Genomic DNA, 25,325 nt, shown 5'->3' on the forward strand with positions numbered 1-25,325 from the left:
GAAAAACCCTCTGTTGTCATTGAGGATAGAATGTTGGATTGTCTCAAAAACACACAAGAAACCTATTGGTCAGTGAAAGGGGATCAAAGTTCGGGGTTCTCCTCCAGTGCGAGAGCAAGAGAGATCCATTCTGAATTCCCTGCGGCTGTCACTGAGAAGTGGGCAAACAGTCTGCTTAGCACTGGGTTGCTCTTTAACTGTGACAGGAATCCAGTGTGGATAATTGCTGGAGCGGTTTAGTGGTGAAAGCCACCTGGTGTAGCAGTTGGACTGGATTTGTGTGCTCTGCAGAAGGAGGCAAGGATTGTGGGCTAAAGGTAGAAGAAGCTGAAGCTCTGGCTTGGGCACCTGTTGTGTGGCTCTCATAACACCATTGACATAAAGGGGAAAGAATGTACAGTACATTACCAAAAGTATGTGGACACCTGTTTGTGGAACATCTCATTCCAAAATCATGGGCATTAATATGGAGTTGGTCCCCCCTTTGCTGCCATAACAGCCTCCACTCTTCTGGGAAGGCTTTCCACTAGATGTTAGAACATTGCTGCGGGGACTTGCTTCCATTCAGCCATGAGCATTAGTGAGGTCGGGCACTGATGTTGGGCAATTAGGCCTGGCTCGCAGTTGGCGTTCCAATTCATCCCAAAGGTGTTTGATGGGGTTGAGGTCAGGGCTCTGTGTAGGCCAGTCAAGTTCTTCCACAGTGATCTCGACAAACCATTTCTGTATGGACCTTGCTTTGTGCATGGGGGCATTGCTATGCTGAAACAAGAAAGGGTCTTCCCCTAACTGTTGCCACAAACTTGAAAGCACACAATCGTCTAGAATGTCATTGTAATGCTGCAGTGCTAAGATTTCCCTCCACTGAAACTAAGGGGCCTAGCCTGAACCATGAAAAACAGCCCCAGACCATTATTCCTCCTCCACCAAACTTTACAGTTGGCACTATGCATTGAGGCAGGTAGCATTCTCCTGGCATCAGCCATACCCAGAGTCCAATGGTGGCGAACATTACACCACTCCAGCCAGTGCTTGGCTGCTCAGCCATGGAAACCCATTTCATGAAGCTCCCAACGAACAATTACTGTGCTAACGTTGCTTCCAGAGGCACTTTGGATCTCAGTGAATTTTGCAACCGCAGAAAATACGATTTTTACTCGTTACGCGCTTCAGCACTCGGCGGTCCCATTCTGTGCGCTTGTGTGGCCTACCACTTCACAGCTGAGCCGTTGTTACTCCTAGACGTTTCCACTTCACAATAACATCACTTATAGTTGACCGGGGCAGCTCTAGCAGGGGAGAAATTTGACGAACTGACTTGTTGGAAAAGTCGCATCCTATTAAGGTGCCACGTTGAAAGTCACTGAGCTCTTTTAGTAAGGCCATTCTACTGCCAATAGCCTGCCTGGAGTGCCATTTTTGAATTTTCTATTGGTTAAATTGAAACGGGCAAGTTCAATCAAGCAGATACACTATTTGAAATGTTCTCAAATAGTGTATCTGAACCCAGGTCTGGAAACCGAGTGGGTGAGGATGACTGTTGATGACAAGACGTGCGACAGTTTGCGCTCAGGCCGACTAATGTGACACTGGGATTTAGAGGTCAGGGATGACCACATGGTAGGCAACCCCCCCCCCCCCCCCCATGTTAATCCATTCTGTGTGTAATCCATGTGTGTCAGTAGAGCAGTGTTACAGCTTAAGGGTGAAGTGAAACATCTACGACACTGTTGAAGCTATATAATGTCGGACTTTTAGGTATGCAACGCATTAGAGTAGTCTCGCTGATCTCTTTTGGAGTGATGATGTCATTTGATTCAATGCAACACTGTAATTTACTATGTGCATTAAATTAGTGTCATTATAACCAGATTATGTGCAATTATTACCCTGTATGTAGAAATTCCCAGATGGCTATTCACCAAACAGAGCTCACAAACTGTTTAATGGGGACATATGGTGAGCATGTTAACCTGTTGGGACAAGCACACAGACATGGTCTCAGGGGGACCTGAGGTTGACCAGATTGTTTTGGAAAATCTGTTGTTTCATGTTGCTTGGGTGTATTTTTTTTGGTGGGGCTAGTAGCCAATATAAGATAATGAGAATGTAACTTTTTTATTTTATCTGACTTATTTCTCATTAGCATAGACATGCAAAGAACCAAGAAATACTATTAGAAACATCAGTTGTGTAGCCTACTTTGAGTATGTGGGAACCTTTAGGGAGTCATTCTTATAAGTCATATATTCTATGCTGAATATTAACAAAGAACTCACTCAGTGTGGATTTAGAATGTTAACAAGTGATGAGCTAGTAAATGTTTTCTATTTTCAAATGGGGAAGGGAGACGAACAGTGTTTTCCAACATTGACCAGTTTTCTTTCCCCCCTCTCCCTCTTTCAGGAGAACCCCTACCTGTGTAGTGACGAGTGTGATGCCTCCAACCCGGACCTGGCTCACCCTCCCCAGCTGATGCAGGATCGTGAGCGCAGCGGCCTCATCACCTACTGGCAGACGGTGACATGGAGCCGCTACCCGGAGCCCCTGCTGGCCAACATCTCCCTGGCCTGGAACAAGAGCCTGGAGTTGACCGACGACGTTCAGGTCACCTTCGAGTATGGCCGCCCCACCATGATGGTGCTGGACAAGTCCCTAGACAAAGGGCGCACCTGGCAGCCCTACCAGTTCTACGCCGACGACTGCATGGAAGCCTTCGGCATGCCCGCTAAGCGGGTGCAGGACCTGTCGGCCACCAATGTGACGCGGGTCATCTGCACAGAGCAGTACTCTCGCTGGGTGGGCTCCAAGAACGAGAAGGTGCTACGCTTCGAGGTGATGGCACGCTTCACTATCTTCACGGGGCCCAAGCTGCTCAACATGGACAGTCTGTACACACGCATGGAGAGTATGAAGGGCCTGAGGGACTTCTTCACTTTCACCAACCTGAGACTGAGGCTGCTGAGGCCGGCCCTGGGGGGAACCTACGTCCAGAAAGACAACCTCCTCAAATACTTCTATGCCATTTCCAACATAGAGGTACCAGCCAGGTAAATACACACCTACCTCTCTTTGCCTTATTGGACAATATCTCTTACAAAGATATTTGAGTCACAGTCTATTTTGTGATCAATTGAGAAAATGCACAGTCCTAATGGTATACTGTACAGTATCTTACTCTGTACACCAGAGGAGGCTGGTGGGACGAGCTATAGGAGGACAGGCTCATTGTAATGGTTGGAATGGAATTAATGGAACAGTATCAAACACATGACTCCATTCCAGTCATCACAATGAGTTCGTCCTCCTATAGCTCCTCCCACCAGCCTCCTCTGCTCTATATTAGTGGGAAAAGAGTGCCCAATATCTTAGCTTCTGATAAGGAGCTGTGTAGGAAGTTGTCTGAAACAAAAATTGGTTTGATTCTGTTAAAGAAACGGTCACTCTCTTCCTGCTGACAGTCAATTCTATAGCAATCCAATCTTAGTGCTTAATTCAGTAACCTTTGCAAATATAAATATTGATAAATTAGTGAATTAGTCTCTCCTGGCAACATTGCATTGCCCAAACCTCCAGTAATACGAGCCGTCAATCAATAGTTATTCCTGTATGTCAAATAGCAAATTGTTTTTAAAGGGAGTTGGGGATAGGGTTTAGAGGAGTTGAGTGGTCAAATGGACACATGGAGATAAGGTAAAGAGCCCATGACTGATGTTCACTGGTTTATAATGATCAGGGAATAGAGGAGATATGTTAAGCTAATACCTACCTTAAAATTGTTGTTGGATATTTTATCCATCCCTCAGTATTGGGAAGCACTTGCAGTGTCTGAATGACTGGGATGGGATGGCCTCCCTGATGGCCCATGTGTGTGTGTGTGTCTCAATAAATGGACTGCAAACACCAAGAGAAATGGCCTAGGGCTCTGTAATGACATCAGGCCTATCAGCACAGGGACAGAACTGCCGCCGTTGCCTCCTCCACCACCTCCCCTGCTCCTCCTCCCATTCCTCCTCTGCCTCCCCTCCTCCTCCCCCTTTCCTCCCCCCCTTCCTCTCCACAGCTCATTTCCCCTTGATATGAGGAGCGCAGATAATCAACCGGTGATTAAACCTAATCGGGTAGAGCAACACAAGCCAAGGCCCCCGAATTGAGTAAGATGCAATGCTACTTGTGAGAGGCAGGCTAAATTGTTTTATAATTTCCTATTTTGATTCAATCTGATTTGAGCCTTGTTTCAGGGATTTTGTTCTGAACTCTTCTGATAATGCTTGGACATTTAGATAATGCTTGTTCACAAAGGCTGCCGTGGTAATTGATATTTCCACTGGATAGCACTCTATTTATAGCCCTATACGGAAGGAATATAGAAAGTTCTGAATCATTCAATGCGAAAGATGTATCATTAGTCAGAGCAACAAACATCCTCATCAGGTTCCTTTGGCTATTGCAAAGATTCTCTGATGTAGTCCGTTCTAAGTGGTAGTTTGAAGTGGCCCCAAGGAGGAAGGACCGTAGCTTGCATGTCCCTTCACTTGCACAAACTTTTTTGAGAAACACCGGACGAGAGCAAACCAGATGTATCTGTTTATCCCATTCTGTCCTTCCACCATTTTTAAAAGGATAGAACAAAATAAGGAAACCATCCTCAGACCTTCACTCTGGTCACTCTTAGCGTACATGGGATCTTTATTTTCCTATAGGATGAAATGAATCTGTCAGCTCAAAAAACAAGTACACCACATGCGCTCAAGCCTGATGCGGCAGCATCTAAATAATCACCAGCTGGGTTGGATTAAGTTGAGTAGAAGTAGAACATTACAAGTAATAATGGTGTGAAGCCTGTCTGTGTCCAGAAGGCATTTGAAAACCCTCGGTTTGTATTATACAAACACATGTCGAAATGAATAATATTGTTACAATCAGGAAACAATTAAATAAGGGGTGAAAATAGGGTTCTGTCACTGATAGGTGGATTAGGGTGAGAGTGACCCTGGTGCTCATTCTCTTGTTTGGGGATGGAGCCGTGTCAGATGTGACGGATGGCTCCAGTTGTTGGGTATAATATATTGGCATAGCCATTATCCCTCTGACCTCCTCGCCCACCTTCCTCTACTACACAATGATAGGAGACATGTCAAGCTGTCAGGAGAGACCACAGTGTCAGACAGACAGAGGCCCCACTAATGCTGTATTCATTTGCCTGTGGTCCTGTCTCAGCACCCATCACAGTGGGGAAAAGGACCTTGACATAAACAACTGTTTATCACATTGAACCATTTTCCACTAAAGTTTAAGTTTCACTCACCTGTCTCAAGTTAGGGTTCCAGGGGTCAACTTTTTGCTGTTCAAATTCTTCAGAAACCATTGGGAAAATCCTTCCACACAATCTCAGTCTAACTGAGTGGAACAGGTGATTTCCTTTGGCTGGGACTATGGAGACACATGGTCAACCTGATTTATACAAGTGTGGAGGAATACTTCTGCGTGCTTACATGATTTATTTTTCCACAACAAGGATCCTGTGGGCAGAGCTGACAGTGGCATTTTGGCCTCGCTCCCTTTAACCTCATTCCTATCTGTTTCCTGCCACCACCTCTCTCATTGGAAAACAGCTCCATGTAAAAAAAAAAAGGTCCAAATTGAATAAAAAAAATGTCTATACAGAAAGATAAGCTCTTACGAGTGAATGGATTAGTGGGAGAGACAAATACGACGGGCAGAAAAAGCGCAATATTTTCCTCCCGATCCTCCGACATAGAACCACCCACCTTTACACTTGCACCACCCCATCCCACAATGCCTGTTAATTAATAATGCAGTAATATACAAAACACAGACATGACTTTGTTAAATGTGTTCGCCAGTCTTGGAAGAGAGTTGTCCAGCCTAACATTCAGATCCACACACAGTCCAGTCGCCATTGTGTCCAGACAGTTGTCAAACGTTGTCCTCTAAGGCCCGTGTACAGTATGGAACTCTGAGTGGCTTCACTCCATTGCTGGTGTTGCTGCACTGTGCTGTGACTGTGGAGGGATTTGAGTTGTAAAGGAGACTGGGTGGATCAGAGAATCCCAGAGAGTGGGTAAAAAGGACACGTGTATCCGGAACTGACTCAACTCACGGCACACTCTGAATAGATCTCTGGAAAGCAAAGAAGGGCAAATTAGATTTAAGATGATGCAATTTCAGTATAATCTCCACACGGCTCTATTGTCTTGGGTAAAGTAAGATTAGGGATGAAGTTAGTGCACTGTTGCTACTGTATGTGTCTATACAGTTTTTCTGTCATTTTTTTGCTTTGGTCTGCAATTGCTTGTGTATGATGCATGCTTTGGCCTAGTTTTGGAACAGCTCGTGCTTCTAGAGCGGAGTCATGTGCTGTAGAACAGTAGTATGAGGAAACGCGTTATGAATGTAAGGGTTGCAGGGTGGGGGTAAAGGGCCACTTAAACAACTCATGAGAGTCTCGTGAGTTTGCTTCTAAGCCCTTAAACCATCACCATCAGAGCTGTCTGTCAAATATCCAGCTATGGGCCTTGGCTATGGTGAGGGTAAGGTAACATGACCAGTGGCACTTTGTCTGGAGGAAATGGATGTCTGCCCTTTTCTGGTCTTTCTCAAAGTCCTTCGGCAGTTAATGAGTGGATGAGTTCAGGGTTGGGTAGGTTACTTTCTAAATGTAAACCATTACAGTTACTAGTTACCTGTTCAACATTGCAAAAAGTAACATAATTATGGATTACCCAAACTCAGTAAAGTAATCTAATCTTACTTTTAGATTACTTTCCCCTTAAGAGGCATTAGAAGAAGACAATGTATATTACCATTTGAACGACATCTATTGCAGGATAAATCAATGTTAGAGTTTACATAACTGGCCATAAATGGATGTTGCATTTTACTTTATGGGTTATGTACATAGCTGCAGGAAGTACAGTAGTTTGGGGGTGGGGATACTGCGATTTTTTATTTTATTTTATTGTAATTTCTTTTATTGAGGGTGGAAGGTGGGGGGATGCAGGACAAAAAATATTGCTCGCACTGAAGACGTATTAGCGGACTGATATAGACAAGACTAGTAAAGGCTTTTGTGTTTTACTTTTTTTTTTTTTTTTTACTAAATATATTTTAGTATTTACCAGCATTTGTAACTTCTGTCTGATAATTATCTGTACAGAACAGCTCATCTAATAATACTTGTGGAATATAAAATTCTTGCTTGATATATGTTTTCTGTGGGAATCGAACCCACAACCCTAGCATTGCAAGAGCCATGCTCGGCCAACTGAGCCACATTATCAGATCACATCATCACAAACCACTTGATGTCTCAATGTACTCAATTACTGTATTGTGCGTTGTTTTTCTTCATGGTGATGCAAAGTCTACAAGTACTAACCTTGATGACAATACACTAATGTACATTTACGTTAAGTGGTTTGTAAGGATGGTAAATTAATACTGCACAAAAAGTGGTTGTTTTCCATGTTTGATCCAAAAATAATAATAATTTGATGTGGATGCTTTGTGTCTTTTCCCATAACTTTGCACCTTTTTGATGTAAGTGTTTGAAGACAGGGTTTTGTTCTTTCTGGATTCCATTAGAATGACAATCACAGAGAAAGGGACAGGGCTACAATTCCAACTATTGAATCCTGCAAGATACTGTTCTTAATTATACAACTACCATGTGGAGATGCTGAAAAATGTTTTTGCCCACGCTACGTATATCTATATCGGTCCTCAAATAGTAGTAAAGGACTAGTGCACTATTTTTGTGAAAAATATTTTCAACAAATAATAATATATATTTGTATTAATATGTGACCGACCGCCTCGATTCGGTATTATGTAGCAACATTTGAAATTGTGTTTTTATCATTGGATAAAAGTAGAGACTCAGAGCTAGAAAATGGTATATCATACGCTGCAGTTGAGGAACAATGGGAAAGTAATTCTGCTTTGAAAGATGATAAACGTGTAAACCCCACTTTTGAGAAAACGGGCCTTGAATGTTTTAGTACACCTACTGGAGAGCTCTTTGTCTACTCCCATCTCTTTAAGCATTCACGTGAGGCCATGTGGTAAACACACGCTATATCAAATAAAATCTAGGTTTATTTGTCACATGCACAGGATACAGAAGGTGTAAATGGTACAGTGAAGTGGTTACATTATTAGATGACGCTTACGCGACACACTTGTCTTAATCGATGGGTCATGTGAAGGAAATGCTATAACCACCCCTCAGCCACATCTAGCTTAGTGGATGGGTCACTATTGTCCGGCCGAAGTGGAGTCTTTTGTTTAGACATGTAGCTAGCTAGTTAAACAATGAACTGGAACAATCCCAACTCACACTACTACTAATATAAACATTGTCATAGCTGTAGTATGAATCTGCAGGTAGCTAAAGCTAACAAACTATGTTCAATGTTAGCTAGCTAAGATTAGGCTATTGTCACGCCCTGGCCTTAGTTATCTTTGTTTTCTTTATTATTTTAGTTAGGTCAGGGTGTGACATGGGGGATGTTTGTGTGTTTTTGTTCTAGTCTAGGGTGTGTATTGTCTAGGGGGTTTTGTAGAGTTCATGGGGTTGTGTTCAGTGTAGGTGTTTATGTAAGTCTATGGTTGCCTGAATTGGTTCTCAATTAGAGACAGCTGTCTATCGTTGTCTCTGATTGAGAGCCATATTTAGGCAGCCATAGGCATTAGGTAGGTTGTGGGTAATTCTCTATGTTTGACGTTAGTAGCTTGTGTCTGCACTTTCGTTTGTAGCTTCACGGTCGTTTGTTGTTTTTGTTTAGTTTGTATTAGTGTTCGTTTCATCTTCTCAAGTAAATAGAAGATGTATCTATATCACGCTGCGCCTTGGTCCTCTCTTTCACCGAACGACGATCGTGACAGAATTACCCACCACAAAAGGACCAAGCAGCGTGATAAGCAGCAGCAGGAGCAGCGAACACAGGATTCATGGACTTGGGAAGAAATACTGGACGGTAAGGGACCTTGGGCACAACCGGGAGAATATCGCCTCCCTCGTGAAGAGCTGGAGGCAGCTAAAGCCGAGAGGAGGTGGTATGAGGAGGCAGCACGGAAACGAGGCTGGAAGCCTGAGAGTCAAGCCCAAAAATGTCTTGGTTGGGGGGGGCTACAACGGAGTGTGGCGAAGTCAGGTAGGAGACCTGCGCCAACTCCCCGTGCTTACCGTGGAGAGCGAGAGTACGGGCAGACACCGTGTTATGCGGTAGAGCGCACGGTGTCTCCTGTACGTGTGCATAGCCCGGTGCGGTACATTCCAGCTCCTCGTATCGGCCGGGCTAGATTGGGCATTGGGCTAGATTGGGCATTGAGCCAGGTGCCATGAAGCCGGCTCAACGCGTCTGGTCTCCAGTGCGTCTCCTCGGGCCGGTATACATGGCACCAGCCTTACGCATGGTGTCCCCGGTTCGCCAACACAGCCCAGTGCGGGTTATTCCACCTCCCCGCACTGGTCGGGCTACGGGGAGCATTCAACCAGGTAAGGTTGGGCAGGCTCGGTGCTCAAGGGAGCCAGTACGCCTGCACGGTCCGGTATATCCGGCGCCACCTCCCCACCCCAGCCCAGTACCACCAGTTCCGGCACCACGCATCAAGCCTCCTGTGCGCCCTGTTGCTGCTCCCCGCACTAGCCTTGAGGTGCGTGTCCTTAGCCCGGTACCACCAGTTCCGGCACCACGCACCAGGCCTGCTGTGCGCCTCAGCCGGCCAGAGTCTGCCGTCTGCCCAGAGCCATCTGAGCAGCCCGCCTGCCCAGAGCCGTCTGAGCAGCCCGCCTGCCCAGAGCCATCTGAGCAGCCCGCCTGCCCAGAGCCGTCTGAGCCGCCCGCCTGCCCAGAGCCGTCTGAGCCGCCCGCCTGCCCAGAGCCGTCTGAGCCGCCCGCCTGCCCAGAGCAGTCTGAGCCGCCCGCCTGCCCAGCGCCGTCTGAGCCGCCCGCCTGCCCAGCGCCGTCTGAGCCGCCCGCCTGCCCAGCGCCGTCTGAGCCGCCCGCCTGCCCAGCGCCGTCTGAGCCGCCCGCCTGCCCAGCGCCGTCTGAGCCGCCCGCCTGCCCAGCGCCGTCTGAGCCGTCCGTCTGCCCAGCGCCGTCTGAGCCGTCCGTCTGCCCAGCGCCGTCTGAGCCGTCCGTCTGCCCAGCGCCGTCTGAGCCGTCCGTCTGCCCAGCGCCGTCTGAGCCGTCCGTCTGCCCAGCGCCGTCTGAGCCGTCCGTCTGCCCTGAGCCTTCAGAGCCGTCCGTCTGTCCTGAGCCTTCAGAGCCGCCCGTCTGTAAAGGGCCTTCAGAGCCGCCCGTCAGTCAGGAGCCGCCAGAGCCGCCCGCCAGTCAGGAGCCGCCCGCCAGTCAGGAGAGCCGCCCGCCAGTCAGGAGCCGCCAGAGCCGCCCGCCAGTCAGGAGCCGCCAGAGCCGCCCGCCAGTCAGGAGCCGCCAGAGCCGCCCGCCAGTCAGGAAAAGCCAGAGCCGCCCGCCAGTCAGGAGCAGCCAGAGCCGCCCGCCAGTCAGGAGCAGCCAGAGCCGCCCGCCAGTCAGGCGCAGCCAGAGCCGCCCGCCAGTCAGGCGCAGCCAGAGCCGCCCGCCAGTCAGGCGCAGCCAGAGCCGCCCGCCAGTCAGGCGCAGCCAGAGCCGCCCGCCACTCAGGAGCCGCCCGCCACTCAGGAGCCGCCCGCCAGTCATGAGCCGCCCCCCAGTCATGAGCCGCCCTCTGGGATGGTCTTCAGTCCGGGACTCGCTGCAAGGGTCGCCGTTCCAGAGGCGCCACCAAAGCAGGTATTGACTATGGTGGAGTGGGGTCCACGTCCCGGGGGGGGGACGTTTCTTTATTATTTTAGTTAGGTCAGGGTGTGACATGGGGGATGTTTGTGTGTTTTTGTTCTAGTCTAGGGTGTGTGTATTGTCTAGGGGGTTTTGTAGAGTTCGTGGGGTTGTGTTCAGTGTAGGTGTTTATGTAAGTCTATGGTTGCCTGAATTGGTTCTCAATTAGAGACAGCTGTCTATCGTTGTCTCCGATTGAGAGCCATATTTAGGCAGCCATAGGCATTAGGTAGGTTGTGGGTAATTGTCTATGTTTGACGTTAGTAGCTTGTGTCTGCACTTTCGTTTGTAGCTTCACGGTCGTTTGTTGTTTTTGTTTAGTTTGTATTAGTGTTTGTTTCATCTTCTCAAATAAATAGAAGATGTATCTATATCACGCTCTCTCTTTCACCGAACGACGATCGTGACAGCTATAACTAGCAATGCAAATGGATTTCTGATTAGAATAATATTACTGGGGATCACGTGACCCCTGAACGAGATGGCCGCATGAACTAGGAGCTCCGCACAAGTAGTTTCCAATTCCTAATCTTACCTCCACTTCAAGTTTAAACTCATTTAGCTTTAGTCAAAAAGTCATGGCGGCTACAAAAGGCGACACTACAGGTGACATTTTTACCCGGACTCGAGCACTAGCGACGGAAAAAGCCTCCAAGAAGCAGCTAGCTTCAGAAAAAGCTAGCGCCATTAGCCAGGAGCAAGAGGACCCGTTCCCCCCCGAGGCCCAACGAAGGCCAACCTCGCACTCTGTCGAAGACATCTTTTCTGAGCTGAGATCCCAACGTACAGAACTCAACACTAAACTAGATGCCATTAACGCTCAGCTCAGTGCGATAGGGGGCAAGGTGACAATCCTGGAAAATGCTTTGCCTGACATAAACAACAAGATAACCATAAACGCGGGGCGCCTGGACGAGGCAGAGGGGCGAATCCTATCCACGGAAAACTTATTGACAGACGCCATGGAAACAATAGCATATGCTAAAAAAAAAATAGAGCAGCTGGAAGAGAAAACAGAGGACCTGGAAAACAGGGGGCGAAGGAATAATTGTGTTCTATTAAATCTGGGCGAAAAAGAAGAGGGAAACATGCCACTGATCCGCTACCTGCAAGACAAACTTCCCGAGTGGCTCCACCTGTCCACCGACAGACCCCCACCAGCAGCCAGACAACCACCGCGCCCAATCACCATACGTTTCTTGAGATTCACCGACAAGGAACGAGTCCTACAGGCGGCGAAAACCAACACCATTACAGTGGGAAACGCCAAACTCATCTTACTCCAGGACCTGTCAGCTGGAATACGCCGAAAGCGCCGAGAGTTTGACGAGGTGAAGAAATGCTCCATTGACCGAGGCATCTTTAGGGGATTCAAATACCCAAACGAGCTCAGGATTCTTTACCAAGGAGCCCTGCGACACTTCAAAACTCCCGAAGAGGCAAAACGTTTTTTGAAAGACAACCCCGGTCAATGAGAAATGGACCAATGACTAAATGCGATTACTATTATTACTAAAGGAGGTAAGACAACATATAGCCGATATCCAAAGACCCACCCGCCCTGCTAAATGTCATTATAGCCGTCTAATCTATATTTATGTTCCTTTAGCTGAGAGGGATAGGCTCCATATTATAACCTAGGCCTACTATATGTAGGCTGGGCTATTGATTTTATTTTCTCCCATTTTTAATGTGGTCTGGACGGGGGCTACGTTGTCATTTACCCAATGCGGGGCGGAGAGGATGAGGCATTTCTTTGGTGGGGAGGGGGAGACGTTGTGCGTTGCTAACTGTTCCCGGTTTTTTTGTTGTTGTTGTTGGAACACAGAATTGTGACTGAGCGGGGAGGTAATAGATCCAACGGGATATGTCGAGTTGTTTGGGAACTCGGCTGGGGTGTTCAGAGACTGTTATTTTATGTAAACCATTTATTTTCCTTTTATGTGAACGCAGCTGTAACTACTATCCACCTTTACCCAGAGATGACTTGCACTAAAGTTCGATTACTGTTCGATGACGATGACTAGTACCTTAAATCTATTGACATGGAACTGCCATGGTCTAGGTCATGCAATAAAACGGAAAAAGATACTATGTGCTCTAAAAAAGGAAAAAGCAGACATCGCGCTATTGCAAGAGACACACCTCTGTGATGCTGAACATGCCAAACTCCGCAGAGCTTGGGTGGGACAGGTGTATTTCTCATCTTTCAAATCCAACAGTAGAGGCACAGCCATACTTATCCATAAGAATGTTCCATTCATAATTGACAAAAACATATCTGATCCGGAGGGGAGATTTATTTTGATAACTGGGTCACTGTATGGGCAACCAATTACTCTCTTAAACATATACGCCCCTAACACAGATACTCCTGCTTTTATGTCGAAAATGATAACCCTGTTCAATGAGCATTGTGTTTCCTTTGGAGTGTTGGCCGGAGATTTTAATTGTACCCTGAACCCAACCCTAGACAAATCATCTCAAGTCCCCACCACAAATCCTAGATCTGCAAAGATGTTGAACTCTCTTACTAAAGAGATGGGACTGATAGATATCTGGAGAGAGACTAATAGCTCATCTATGGACTATACATACTACTCTAATGTCCATAACACCTACTCCCGTATAGATTACATTTTTATCCCAAAGAGTTTCATAAATTCAGCCACGTGTAGAATCGGACCCATAGCGCTTTCGGATCACGCCTTTGTCCACCTCCGCTTTGACCTCTGCAAAAACATCCCGAGGTCAAAGAGCTGGAAATTCAACACCTCCATGCTATCAAACGAAGCATTCCATACATTGGTAACTACATGGATAGACAACTACACACAAGACAACAAAGATTCTCCTGTTTCTCCGGCCACAATGTGGGACGCTGCTAAAGCCACACTAAGAGGTCATCTACTTGCATATGCTTCCTCTAAGAAAAAAGCAATGGAAGCACACAGGCTAGATCTGGAGAGGGAGCTGGAACGCTGTGAAAAAGTACATAAACAATCCACAGACAGCACCTCCTGGAGTCAACTTAAAGCAGCCAAAGCCAAGCTGAATTTGGACTATACTCGGGAGATTAAAAAAAAAGTTTTCTTTACTAAACAGAAATACCATGAGTATAGCAATAGGCCTAGTAGATTGCTTGCTTATCAATTAAAAAAAGAGCAGTCAGAGCGTACAATTATGGCTATCCGAACAGCAGAGGACGAGGTCACATATGACCCAAAAAAGATCAATTTAACTTTTCATGATTTTTACTGCAAACTATATACCTCTGAGAGAAAACACACGGAAGCAGAACTCCACTCCTTCCTAGAGGGAATCTCGCTACCTAAACTATCAGAGACTGACCAAGAAGATCTCAACTCCCCCTTCACTCCTGAGGAGATCCTGGAGGCAATTACCTCCATGCCACCTAACAAGTCCCCAGGCCCAGATGGATTCCCCAGAGAGTTCTACAAAGCTTTTTGGCCCCAGCTTAGCCCTATTTTCATGCCAATGCTGGAGGATTTTTGCAAAAACGGAGTTCTCCCAGACTCAATGCGCACAGCTCGCATTACAGTGTTGCTCAAAAAAGACAAGGACCCCCTATCCTGCTCCTCCTTCCGGCCCATAAGCTTGTTGGATTTCGACTACAAAATAATTACCAAATTGCTGGCCAAAAGACTAAACACTCTTCTTCCCAAAATAATAAAAGCGGACCAAACTGGATTTATTAGAGACAGATACTCTTCTGATAACATTCGCCGTCTTTTTGATATTATTGATCAAGTAAACGCACAGAAGACCCCTGTCCTGCTGGCTTCACTGGATGCTGAGAAGGCGTTCGACAGGATGGAGTGGAGCTTTTTGTTCTCAGTCTTAGAAAAGTTCAATATGGGCCCAAACTTTATTAAATGGATCAAATCACTATACTCTCATCCAAATGCCATGGTGACTACTAACGGACTGAACTCTGACAGATTCCCTTTGGGACGGGGCACAAGACAAGGGTGCTCGCTATCCCCCCTGCTCTACTTGTTGGGGGCGGAGCCTCTGGCAGAGTTGATAAGGAGCAATTCAAGTATTACAGGTGTTCCTGCAGGCGGCCTGCAGCACAAGATTTCGCTTTACGCGGATGATGTCTTGCTCTACATATCCAACCCTGAGAAATCCCTTCCTCCCATTTTAGACACAATTGCTCAGTATGGCACGTTTTCAGGTTATAAGATCAATTTTAACAAATCCACTGTCTGCCCTCTCAATATTACACTCACCAGTTCTATGAAGACACTATGCCCATTCCAATGGAAGACACAGGGGTTTCAATACCTTGGGATATTCATAACACCAGATCTGAATAGGCTTTTCAAGGAGAATTATCTTCCACTCCTGGATCGAATCAAAAACAACCTCCAAACCTGGATCTCCCTCCCAATTAGCTTAGTAGGAAGAATTAATGTAATCCGTATGAACATCCTCCCTAGACTGAACTATTTATTTCAGATGCTCCCATGCTATCTCCCAGCTTCCTTTTTCAAAACAATTAACCAAAGCATCACCAAATTTATATGGGGCAATAAAAAACCTAGGATCAAGCTCTCCACTCTATCGAAACCTGAATCTAAGGGCGGTCTTGCCCTTCCCTCCCTTCAATTGTACTACTGGTCTGCCCAAATCCGCAACATGCTAACATGGATCACAAACAGACAAGAGTCAACGTGGATCCAGATAGAAGCCCAATCCTGTGGTTCATTGCCACTAAGCTCAACTATATTCATTAATAACTTTAGTGAAGTGGGCAACATAGCCAAAACATTTGTGATTTACAGCACCCTACTAGCGTGGAGGGACTGTAAGAAATACCTGGGCATCTCCTCCCAAATATGCTCTCACTCGCCTATAGTAGGCAACCCAGACTTGCCAAAAGCCCAGAGGGATGCCAACTTTAATCTTTGGCATACTCTAGGAATCAGGACCTTTTCAGACCTATTTCATCAGAAGACCACTACACTGAAATCCTTTCAAGAGCTCTGCAGTGAATTCAATGTGCCAAGATCCCATTTTTTAAAATATCTTCAAATTAGACATGTCATCTCCTCATTTACTTCCAAGAGGAGGTTTAGAACTCAGTTGAACGAAGTTGAAACCCTTCTTGTCACAGCACAATCCATTAAAGGCAAAATATCCTATATCTATAGACTCCTTTCTGAGAAAGGAGGCTCCTCCTTTACTCCTTTGAAAATAATCTGGGAAAAGGACCTTGGTCTGACTATCAGTGATGAGTTATGGGCGGAGGTTTGCGACAGGGTATACTGCTCCTCTACTAATGTAAAAATGAAAGAATCGAATTACAAATTTTTGTACAAATTTTATTACACTCCCTTGAGACTCCATAAAATGAAAACAGACATTTCTCCTAACTGTAAAAGATGTACCTCTGAAAGTGGAACCTATATGCATGTATTTTGGAGCTGTAGAGAGATTGCCAGATTTTGGCAATCTATACATACTGCTGCACAGAAAATACTAGATGTACAGTTTGATATGACCCCGTGTCTCTATCTTCTTAATGCCCAGCAGGACTTTGTTCTTGATCCTGACAGAGAAAATTTGCTCATGACCATTACATACTTTGCTAAGAAATGTATCCTTCTATTGTGGGCCTCTAGTACCTCTCCTACATTTAAAATGTGGATTGACCAGATTGTTGACTTTCTCCCTCTTGAAAAGCTCACTTATGACCTCCACAAGAGACAGCCCAAGTTTGATAGACTCTGGTCTCCACTACTCCACTATATCTCAAATTGGACAGAGTGAATGGGGGGATCGGGGAGGTGAGCAGATGCGTGTTGTGTAAGGTGCTGTAAAATCTAAAAACTAATCATTGGCTCGTCATCTCAGCTAAGGCTGGAAATAGCAAATAAGAACCTTGATAGTGCTGCTGCAAGTTCTACATTTTAAATTTTGTTATAATTATTATTTGTGTGTATGTGTGTATGTATGTATATGTAGGTATGTATATATGTATATATATACATATAACATTTATTTTTTATTTTTTATTATTATTATTATTATTATTTTTTTTTTAAGTCTGTCACATCTGTGAATGTGGAATGTGTTTGGTTGGTTGTTTGAAAACTTAATAAAACTTTAAATTGAAAAAAAAGAATAATATTACTACACAGATCATACATGTAACGTTATCGAGCCAGAAAGCTAGCATTTTCTAGCTAACTAACAGTACGCTTTCACTTGAAATAAAAATGAACAACTTTCTGACAAAATTAGAAACGTATCACAAAATGTAGCTAGACTCTTACTCGTATACATGGATGAAAGGACTGTCAACACATACTGAACAGCTCACGTTATTGACAGAAGCACGCTACATGGCAGACCAATCCAAACTCATGGCTAGCGGAAGGTTCCTGGCTTTTTCCGTGGCTAAACCAACTAGGCTCGTAATTAAAAAATTCTACACCTATTTATGGATAGAATACAAGTTTGTTATTAAGACACATGAAAGTTCACATGTTCCAGAAGGCATTTCTGCCCAAAAAATGCATGTTGATAAAAAATACATGTTTACGTTCAAATGCCACTCCTGTAAAGTAGTGACGTGCGACATACACCTATGTCCTGAAACGAGAGACATATTTTTTTAATTCACATTTTTCAAGGGGTGCTGCAGCACCCTCAGCACATTTACTTCCCGCGGCTATGGTTGTATAGGCTTCTAACCCATTTCTTTCCACTTCAATACAGATAAAACGATTAGGTTATATATATAAAAATAAAGTCTGTCAAATTTCCAGCCATTCCAATTAATGAAATACCCCTTGATCTACAAGAAATATAGATTAGTCTTGGAAATATAGATTAGTCTCAATGTTTCCCTGAACATAATCCAAAAATGATGGAATGGCATGCTTTGAGCACTACCGAAAAGTGCTATTTGCATGAAGTGAAACGTGAATGCCATATGCTGTATTTGCTATTGGTTTATTGTTTACGTTTTTGTTGGTGACACCATAGAATTAGAATACTTCATTCATTTAATTGGATCTCTATGGGTGACACTTTGATATCTCGATAATTTACAGTTCTTGAAGTCTGTCAAAGGTGAATGAGTTTTAAGCATATGTCCGTTAGGCTTTTTGGATATATATATATATTTTATTTTTATCAGCATGACTTAGATTGAGCAATAAAATCCCCAGTAGTGGTGCATGGGTAAAATCACTGGGGAAGCCAAGCCAGAAAAAAAGCCATATTGCCATATTAATTGCGTTGTTTGCTCTATAACCTGTTAGTTCATATGCCTTGCAATTGTGATATATAGGCCTAAGGCCAAGACAATAAGAAGACACAGTGGCAGAAGAAATTCAACCACACCTTTGTTTCCTCACAAAACCACGGAGCAACCTCTGTCCGGTGAAGTCCACAAAGCATTTTACATGTAACAAGCGGGTACATGACCTACAGCATCGTCAAGCAAGTTTTCATCTAAAATGACATACCCAAATCTAACTGCCTGTAGCTCAGGACCCGAAGCAAGGATATGCATATTCTTGATACCATTTGAAAGGAAACACTTAGAAGTTTGTGGAAATGTTAAATTAATGTAGGAGAATATAACACATTAGATCTGGTAAAAGATAATTTTTTTTTTCATCTTTGAAATGCAAGAGAAAGGCCAAACATTGATAGGATTTTAGGTGTAATTTAGATGTTGTCCACAAGAGGCAGCAGTGTCTGTGCAAAGTTTCAAACTGATCCAATGAAGAATTACATTACTACATCACATGTTATATCAATTGGTCAATTTATACATTTTCGAGTACATAACTACAGAGAACATACAACCATGCTATTGTAATAAAACGTTAAGTTTACACTCTCCCAGGAATGTCATACATGACATTTCCTACAGAAAATATGTTACCTTCACACATCTAGATGGCCGGGGTGGAGCCAGAGACAGCAGTGGGGTCAAATGGAAGAATCCAGTTCTTACATTTGAATAAAAAAATTCTAACAAAACTACACCTCATTTTATCTCTGGGACCATCAGGATGACAAATCAGAGCAAGATTACTGAATGTAAGTACATTATTTACCTTCAGAGGTGAATGTATCAAGCCAGTTGCCATGATAAGTGTTTTGTTGTTGTGCACTCTCCTCAAACAATAGCATGGTATTTATTATTTTAATAGCTACTGTAAATTGGAAACTGCAGTTAGACTAACAATAATATAAGACATGTCTATGTCCCAGAATTGGCTGTTTACAATGTCGTTCTAGTCACATTATTGCATATTGAGCAACTACCGTCCCGGTTTAGGGACACCGATCCCATAGAGGTAAAGATATCTGACATTTTTCGAGTACATTTTTTTTTTTTGTGTCCTAGGCTATCTGGCTGAAACACTTGCTTGCTAGCTAGCCTAACTTCACTTTTATTGGCAATGTTAGCTAGTTAAAATTACATCTAGCTACATACTGAACATACCGGGGCACAATGTATGAATTTATGGATGGAACAGAATGACCGTTATAATTATTGGCCAGTACGAAAAATTAAGTAAAACCACAAGTCCAAAGCCATGGATGGAGATTGTGATAATTTAGGAAAGGGACAATTTTGGCTAGCTAGCCATAGGACAACAACACGACGAGATGCAACAATTAAAGTTGTTTCTGTCAATGATGTACAGTGGGGCAAAAAAGTATTTAGTCAGCCACCAATTGTGCAAGTTCTCCCACTTAAAGATGAGAGAGGCCTGTAATTTTCATCATAGGTACACTTCAACTATGACAGACAAAATGAGAAAAGAAATCCAGAAAATCACATTGTAGGATTTTTAATGAATTTATTTGCAAATGATGGAGGAAAATAAGTATTTGGTCACCTACAAACAAGCAAGATTTCTGGCTCTCACAGACCTGTAACTTCTTCTTTATGAGGCTCCTCTGTCCTCCACTCGTTACCTGTAATAATGGCACCTGTTTGAACTCGTTATCAGTATAAAAGACACCTGTCCACAACCTCAAACAGTCACACTCCAAACTCCACTATGGCCAAGACCAAAGAGCTGTCAAAGGACACCAGAACCAAAATTGTAGACCTGCACCAAGCTGGGAAGACTGAATCTGCAATAGGTAAGCAGCTTGGTTTGAAGAAATCAACTGTGGGAGCAATTATTAGGAAATGGAAGACATACAAGACCACTGATAATCTCCCTCGATCTGGGGCTCCACGCAAGATCTCACCCCATGGGGCCAAAATGATCACAAGAACATTGAGCAAAAATCCCAGAACCACACGGGGGGACCTAGTGAATGACCTGCAGAGAGCTGGGAACAAAGTAACAAAGCCTACCATCAGTAACACACTACGCCGCCAGGGACTCAAATCCTGTAGTGCCAGACGTGTCCCCCTGCTTAAGCCAGTACATGTCCAGGCCCGTCTGAAGTTTGCTAGAGAGCATTTGGATGATCCAGAAGAAGATTGGGAGAATGTCATATGGTCAGATGAAACCAAAATATAACTTTTTGGTAACTCGTCGTGTTTGGAGGACAAAGATTGCTGAGTTGCATCCAAAGAACACCATACCTACTGTGAAGCGTGGGGGTGGAAACATCATGCTTTGGGGCTGTTTTTCTGCAAAGGGACCAGGACGACTGATCCGTGTAAAGGAAAGAATGAATGGGGCCATGTATCGTGAGATTTTGAGTGAAAACCTCCTTCCATCAGCAAAGGCATTGAAGATGAAACGTGGCTGGGTCTTTCAGCATGACAATGATCCCAAACACACCGCCCGGGCAACAAAGGAGTGGCTTCGTAAGAAGCATTTCTAGGTCCTGGAGTGGCCTAGCCAGTCTCCAGATCTCAACCCCATAGAAAATCTTTGGAGGGAGTTGAAAGTCCGTGTTGCCCAGCAACAGCCCCAAAACATCACTGCTCTAGAGGAGATCTGCATGGAGGAATGGGCCAAAATACCAGCAACAGTGTGTGAAAACCTTGTGAAGACTTACAGAAAACGTTTGACCTCTGTCATTGCCAACAAAGGGTATATAACAAAGTATTGAGAAACTTTTGTTATTGACCAAATACTTATTTTCCACCATAATTTGCAAATAAATTCATTAAAAATCCTACAATTTGATTTTCTGGATTTTTGTTTCTCATTTTGTCTGTCATAGTTGAAGTGTACCTATGATGAAAATTACAGGCCTCTCATCTTTTTAAGTGGGAGAACTTGCACAATTGGTGGCTGACTAAATACTTTTTTGCCCCACTGTATATACTAACACAGTTGCACGGAGTGTAGTAACAGTTTGTGGAATTATGTTGACTCAGCACTTGATATTGCCTGTGAACTTTGTTGCTGGTCTTGCTCAGTATTATTTTCTTCATCAAGGCACATGTTCTTCTCATTGATCTTTTCCTTAGTATTCTCAACAATTTGTCTTCAGAAATGGCCCATTCTAGACAATGTAGCTATGTGAAATGCATTATGTGCATGTTTTATTATTTCTATGCATAACTTTAATTTGAAATCATTTTAAGGAGTGACTGTCTGGTCCCACTGAATGTACAGTATATCAGCATAGTAGATACTGTATGTTCACAAATGCATCTATTTTTTTCTCTCTCTAAAGCCTAGTTTTCCACCAGTTCTTTTCTCGCTGTGTTCCCCTGTAGGGGAGTAGCCTATTGTATGACTGATGATGCTCTGTCCAGGCTTAGGAGGATAACAGAGTTAACCCGTCCATGTTTTCTGCGCTGTTGGTCTCAACTTTGCTTTGGGTTGCAGATGAATTATGAAAATAGAAAAACGCTGCTCGCGGTCTGGTACTCCAACACTTACAGGACAACCCTAATGCGGCTAATGAAATTAACATTTCAGGGGGCTGGAATATGAGTAACTATTGCTGTCATCTCAGGAAGTAAGCTCTGTATGAGTGGAGAACAGCACCCTCCCTCCCTCCTTCCTTCCCACCCTCGCTCTCAACCTCCCTCCCTCCCTCGTTCCCTCTCCCTCCCCTGCTCTGCAGTGTTGTCTATTTCTGTAGGATCCTCATTACCCAATGAGATGAAACAGCTCTTTTAAAACTGTACGCTTCTAGTGTGTCAATTTATTAGAAAACTTGTGATCATTTGACTAGCTTTGCATTGTCACTCAGCAGGTTAGTGCTAATTTTAGGTCTTTTATCGTTATAGTTTACCGTCAAACTCTATCCTCTAGGTAGCTTAAGTAAGAGGCAACGTTACGGGAGGATATCAGGATAAGCACAGTTTTTATTTGTAGGGGGAAATATTTATACATACATTTACAAGGGCCAAATTGAGGGAGTGAAACATAATTTGAAGTGAAGAGCGGTTTGTTATCCCAATGATGCCAGTATCTTCAAAGGTTACTGGGCGGGCAATTTGTCTCTGAGGAAGGAGCTGGGATATCTGGGTTTTATGCAGCAACGTTTGCGGGGATGGGATATTTGAAAGGCTGCTGAGTGTGGGATCCTCCTTGTATGCTAACAGCACCTCAGGCGTAAATATTGTGGCAGCCTGCATGGATCCCATGCCTCCAGTGTCCCAAACGAAAATGGGGTGTCCTTGCCAGGCAAACGGAATATTTCAGCAGCACGATGTCCCTCATCAAATTTTAATCTGCCCATTTCAATGATGAGGCAGACTAATTTTGGTGCAGCTCCATCACAGCAGGAGAACTGTGGTCAGCTAACCTGTCCATCCATCCTTTAATGAACAAGAGCATATGGTTCATTATCATTACTATCACCCTTAATGCCAGGATGTACTGTATAGCTCAAAGCAGTGATAGGCCACATACTGGACCCGGTAAGGTTGTGACCCGGTAAGGCCATCAGCTTCTATCTCAAGGCCATCAGACTGTTAAATAGCCATCACTAGCCGGCTACCATCCGGTTACTCAACCCTGCACCTTAGAGGCTGCTGCCCTATATACATAGGCATGGAATCGCTGGCCACTTTAATAATGGAACACTAGTCACTTTAATAATGTTTACATACTGCTTTACTCATCTCATATTTATACACTGTATTCTATTCTACTGTATTTTAGTCAATGCCACTCCGACGTTGCTCGTCCTAATATTTATATATTTCTTAATTCCATTCTTTTACTTTTAGATTTGTGTGTATTGTTGTGAATTGTTAGATACTACTGCACTGTTAGATATTACTGCACTGTTTGAGCTAGGAACACAAGCATTTTGGCTACACCCTCAATAACATCTGCTGAATATGTGTATGTGACCAATAAAATGTGGTTTGATTTGATGTGTCTGACTCGGGCATACAGATGTTTTGGGTGTGCTTGTGTCACATAGGCGGCAGGTAGCCTAGTGGTTAAGAGTGTTGAGCTCGTAATTGAAAGGTTGCTGGTTCGAATCTCTGAGCCAACTAGATGAAAAAACTGTTTGCTTAAGCAAGGTACTTAACCCTAATTGCGCCTGTATGTCGCTCTGGATAAGAGTGTTTTCTAAATTACTTAAATGTAAAACGCAGAGGGGGTTCAGACACTGTGTCAAATTAGAATGATAATAATTCCTTTGTCATATTACTCTTCATTTACTGTAGATAGAAATAGTGCAGATTCACATTGTGTTTTTATGGGAGTAGTGAAATGGATTCAGTCCCTAACGGTCCCTGCTGTGGACAGTTGCGCTGCAGGTGCTTTTACAACATTCTGGTCATAATTGGCAGAACCCCACAGAGCCTCAACCCATGGAGCCCACAAATTAATTATGCAAGGAGCCTTTTATTTTCCCAGTGTCCTTTAACTATTTTGATGTGCTCAGAGAAATTTAAAGCCAACTCCCTTTCTACAGCTCCACTTTGTCTACACTTCTCACTTACACTAATGTGTCTATATCTCTGCCTATCTGCATATCCCTTCGGGGAAAAGGAGCTGCGCTTTGCATTTGACTTCCACCCTTGTTCGTTGGGAGTGCAGGAGAAGGCGGTTTTTTTTCTCAGCATCCTGTGTAAATAATTTACAGGAGCTGTCCATGCCAAAGCTTTCAAGGTCATTTGAAATTGGTATTTAAAGAGCCAGCCGCGTGAAGGGCTGCTGCTCCCCTCATGGGGTAGTGCTCCCCGGGACGTTCTGGTGCCCACCAACCCTTAAACTGCAAAATCCTCCAGGAGGGGGCAAAGGTGGAAAATGTTGAGAAAAGGTCTCCCGTAGCTGTCTCCGAGTTGGTTGGGGATCCAGTGCTCTCGCGGGTATTGGAGGGAAACAGCAGGGTTTTATTTTCTCCTCATATCATAAGTTCCTCAGAGCACAGTGAAAGAGAAAAGAGAGAAATGGCAAAAAGCATGTGAAGCAATGAACTCTGTGACTGCATCTGCTGTCAAGGGGCTAGCAGCATTCTAGAGCTGCAGTACCTCAGATCCCCTATAGGAATGTATAGTAGCTATAGGTAAAGGGAAGGGGCTGTTAGTGAGGTGAAATGGTACCTCCATTGGAGAGCTGTTGTGTGAACCCTGAGCAGCTTATCATTAGCGGAGGTCAGAAATCATCTGGTCCCAGTCATGGATCAGGACCAAGCAGAAAAGGATGTTTGAAGCCAATTATACATGTTTGGCTCTTCAAAGCCTATGGAGACAACCTGTACACCTGCAAACCAATATCAGGAGCCATACAATGTTGCTCCTAGACTACCAATACAGGCCTACAGAATGAAGTCATGTTATTTTTTGACCCTCTCAGATTCATTGATCATCCCAATAGTCAGGTGAAGCCCACTCTATAACTGCATCATGGTGGTTATGAGCCTAGTTGTCCCAGCTGAGTAGTAGGTCAGAAACAGTAATTGTTTTCTTGGTTGAAAAATCCTTTCTCTCCAAAGAAGAAGTGAGTCTTAACAGCTGTAATAATGACAGATGTGGCCCCCTCTGTGCAGGAGGGTACCTCGCAGGGCACCATTTGTCCCTGTCTCCTCTCCATCCATTCTTATTTGGGACTAAGCTAGTCATCATGAATCACTGGCAGTGAGCGCCCGGCAAATTAAAATAAATAGTGGGGGATTCTCACGAGAGAAGTTGAGGAAATAAATAAAGCTCCCATTAACGGCAGCTCCCAGCTGTAAGTGAGCAGAGCATGCCACTCTACACCAGCCTTTTATCTGTCTATCCACATTTGTTTAGCGCTTGCTGTTATTTACTCACCTAAATCCTGCATTTCTCATCTCCAGCAGATGCAAGCTTTTTTTGTTTATCGTCTTGAAAGGGGGGCTGGTGGCTCTGGCTCGCCAACGCTAATAAATATTCAGCTATTTATAGGCTGTGATTATGTCATTCAATTTCGGCGGATTAAAAAACAGTACTGTTCAAGTCTTCCTGTGTTTCCAATTGCAACTGACTTAATACGTAACGTCTCCTCCAGTCAACCTGTCCTGTGCGTGGTAATCGTAGTGTGGCCGAGCCATATGTAGAATGTACGG

At 44.3% G+C, this 25,325-nt stretch overlaps 1 protein-coding gene across 1 annotated transcript in view; it reads left to right on the top strand.

Moving 5' to 3' along the window:
• Positions 1-25,325, top strand: part of LOC139545718 (netrin-G2-like) — a 60,387-nt gene that overhangs the window by 5,877 nt on the left and 29,185 nt on the right. The window contains exon 3 of the mRNA XM_071353783.1: positions 2,407-3,050. Within this exon, the coding sequence (XP_071209884.1) occupies positions 2,407-3,050 (644 nt within the window). The remainder of the gene's footprint in view (positions 1-2,406; positions 3,051-25,325) is intronic.

The sequence above is a fragment of the Salvelinus alpinus genome, chromosome 19 (genome assembly GCF_045679555.1).
Source record: "Salvelinus alpinus chromosome 19, SLU_Salpinus.1, whole genome shotgun sequence".
NCBI classification, from domain to species: domain Eukaryota; kingdom Metazoa; phylum Chordata; class Actinopteri; order Salmoniformes; family Salmonidae; genus Salvelinus; species Salvelinus alpinus.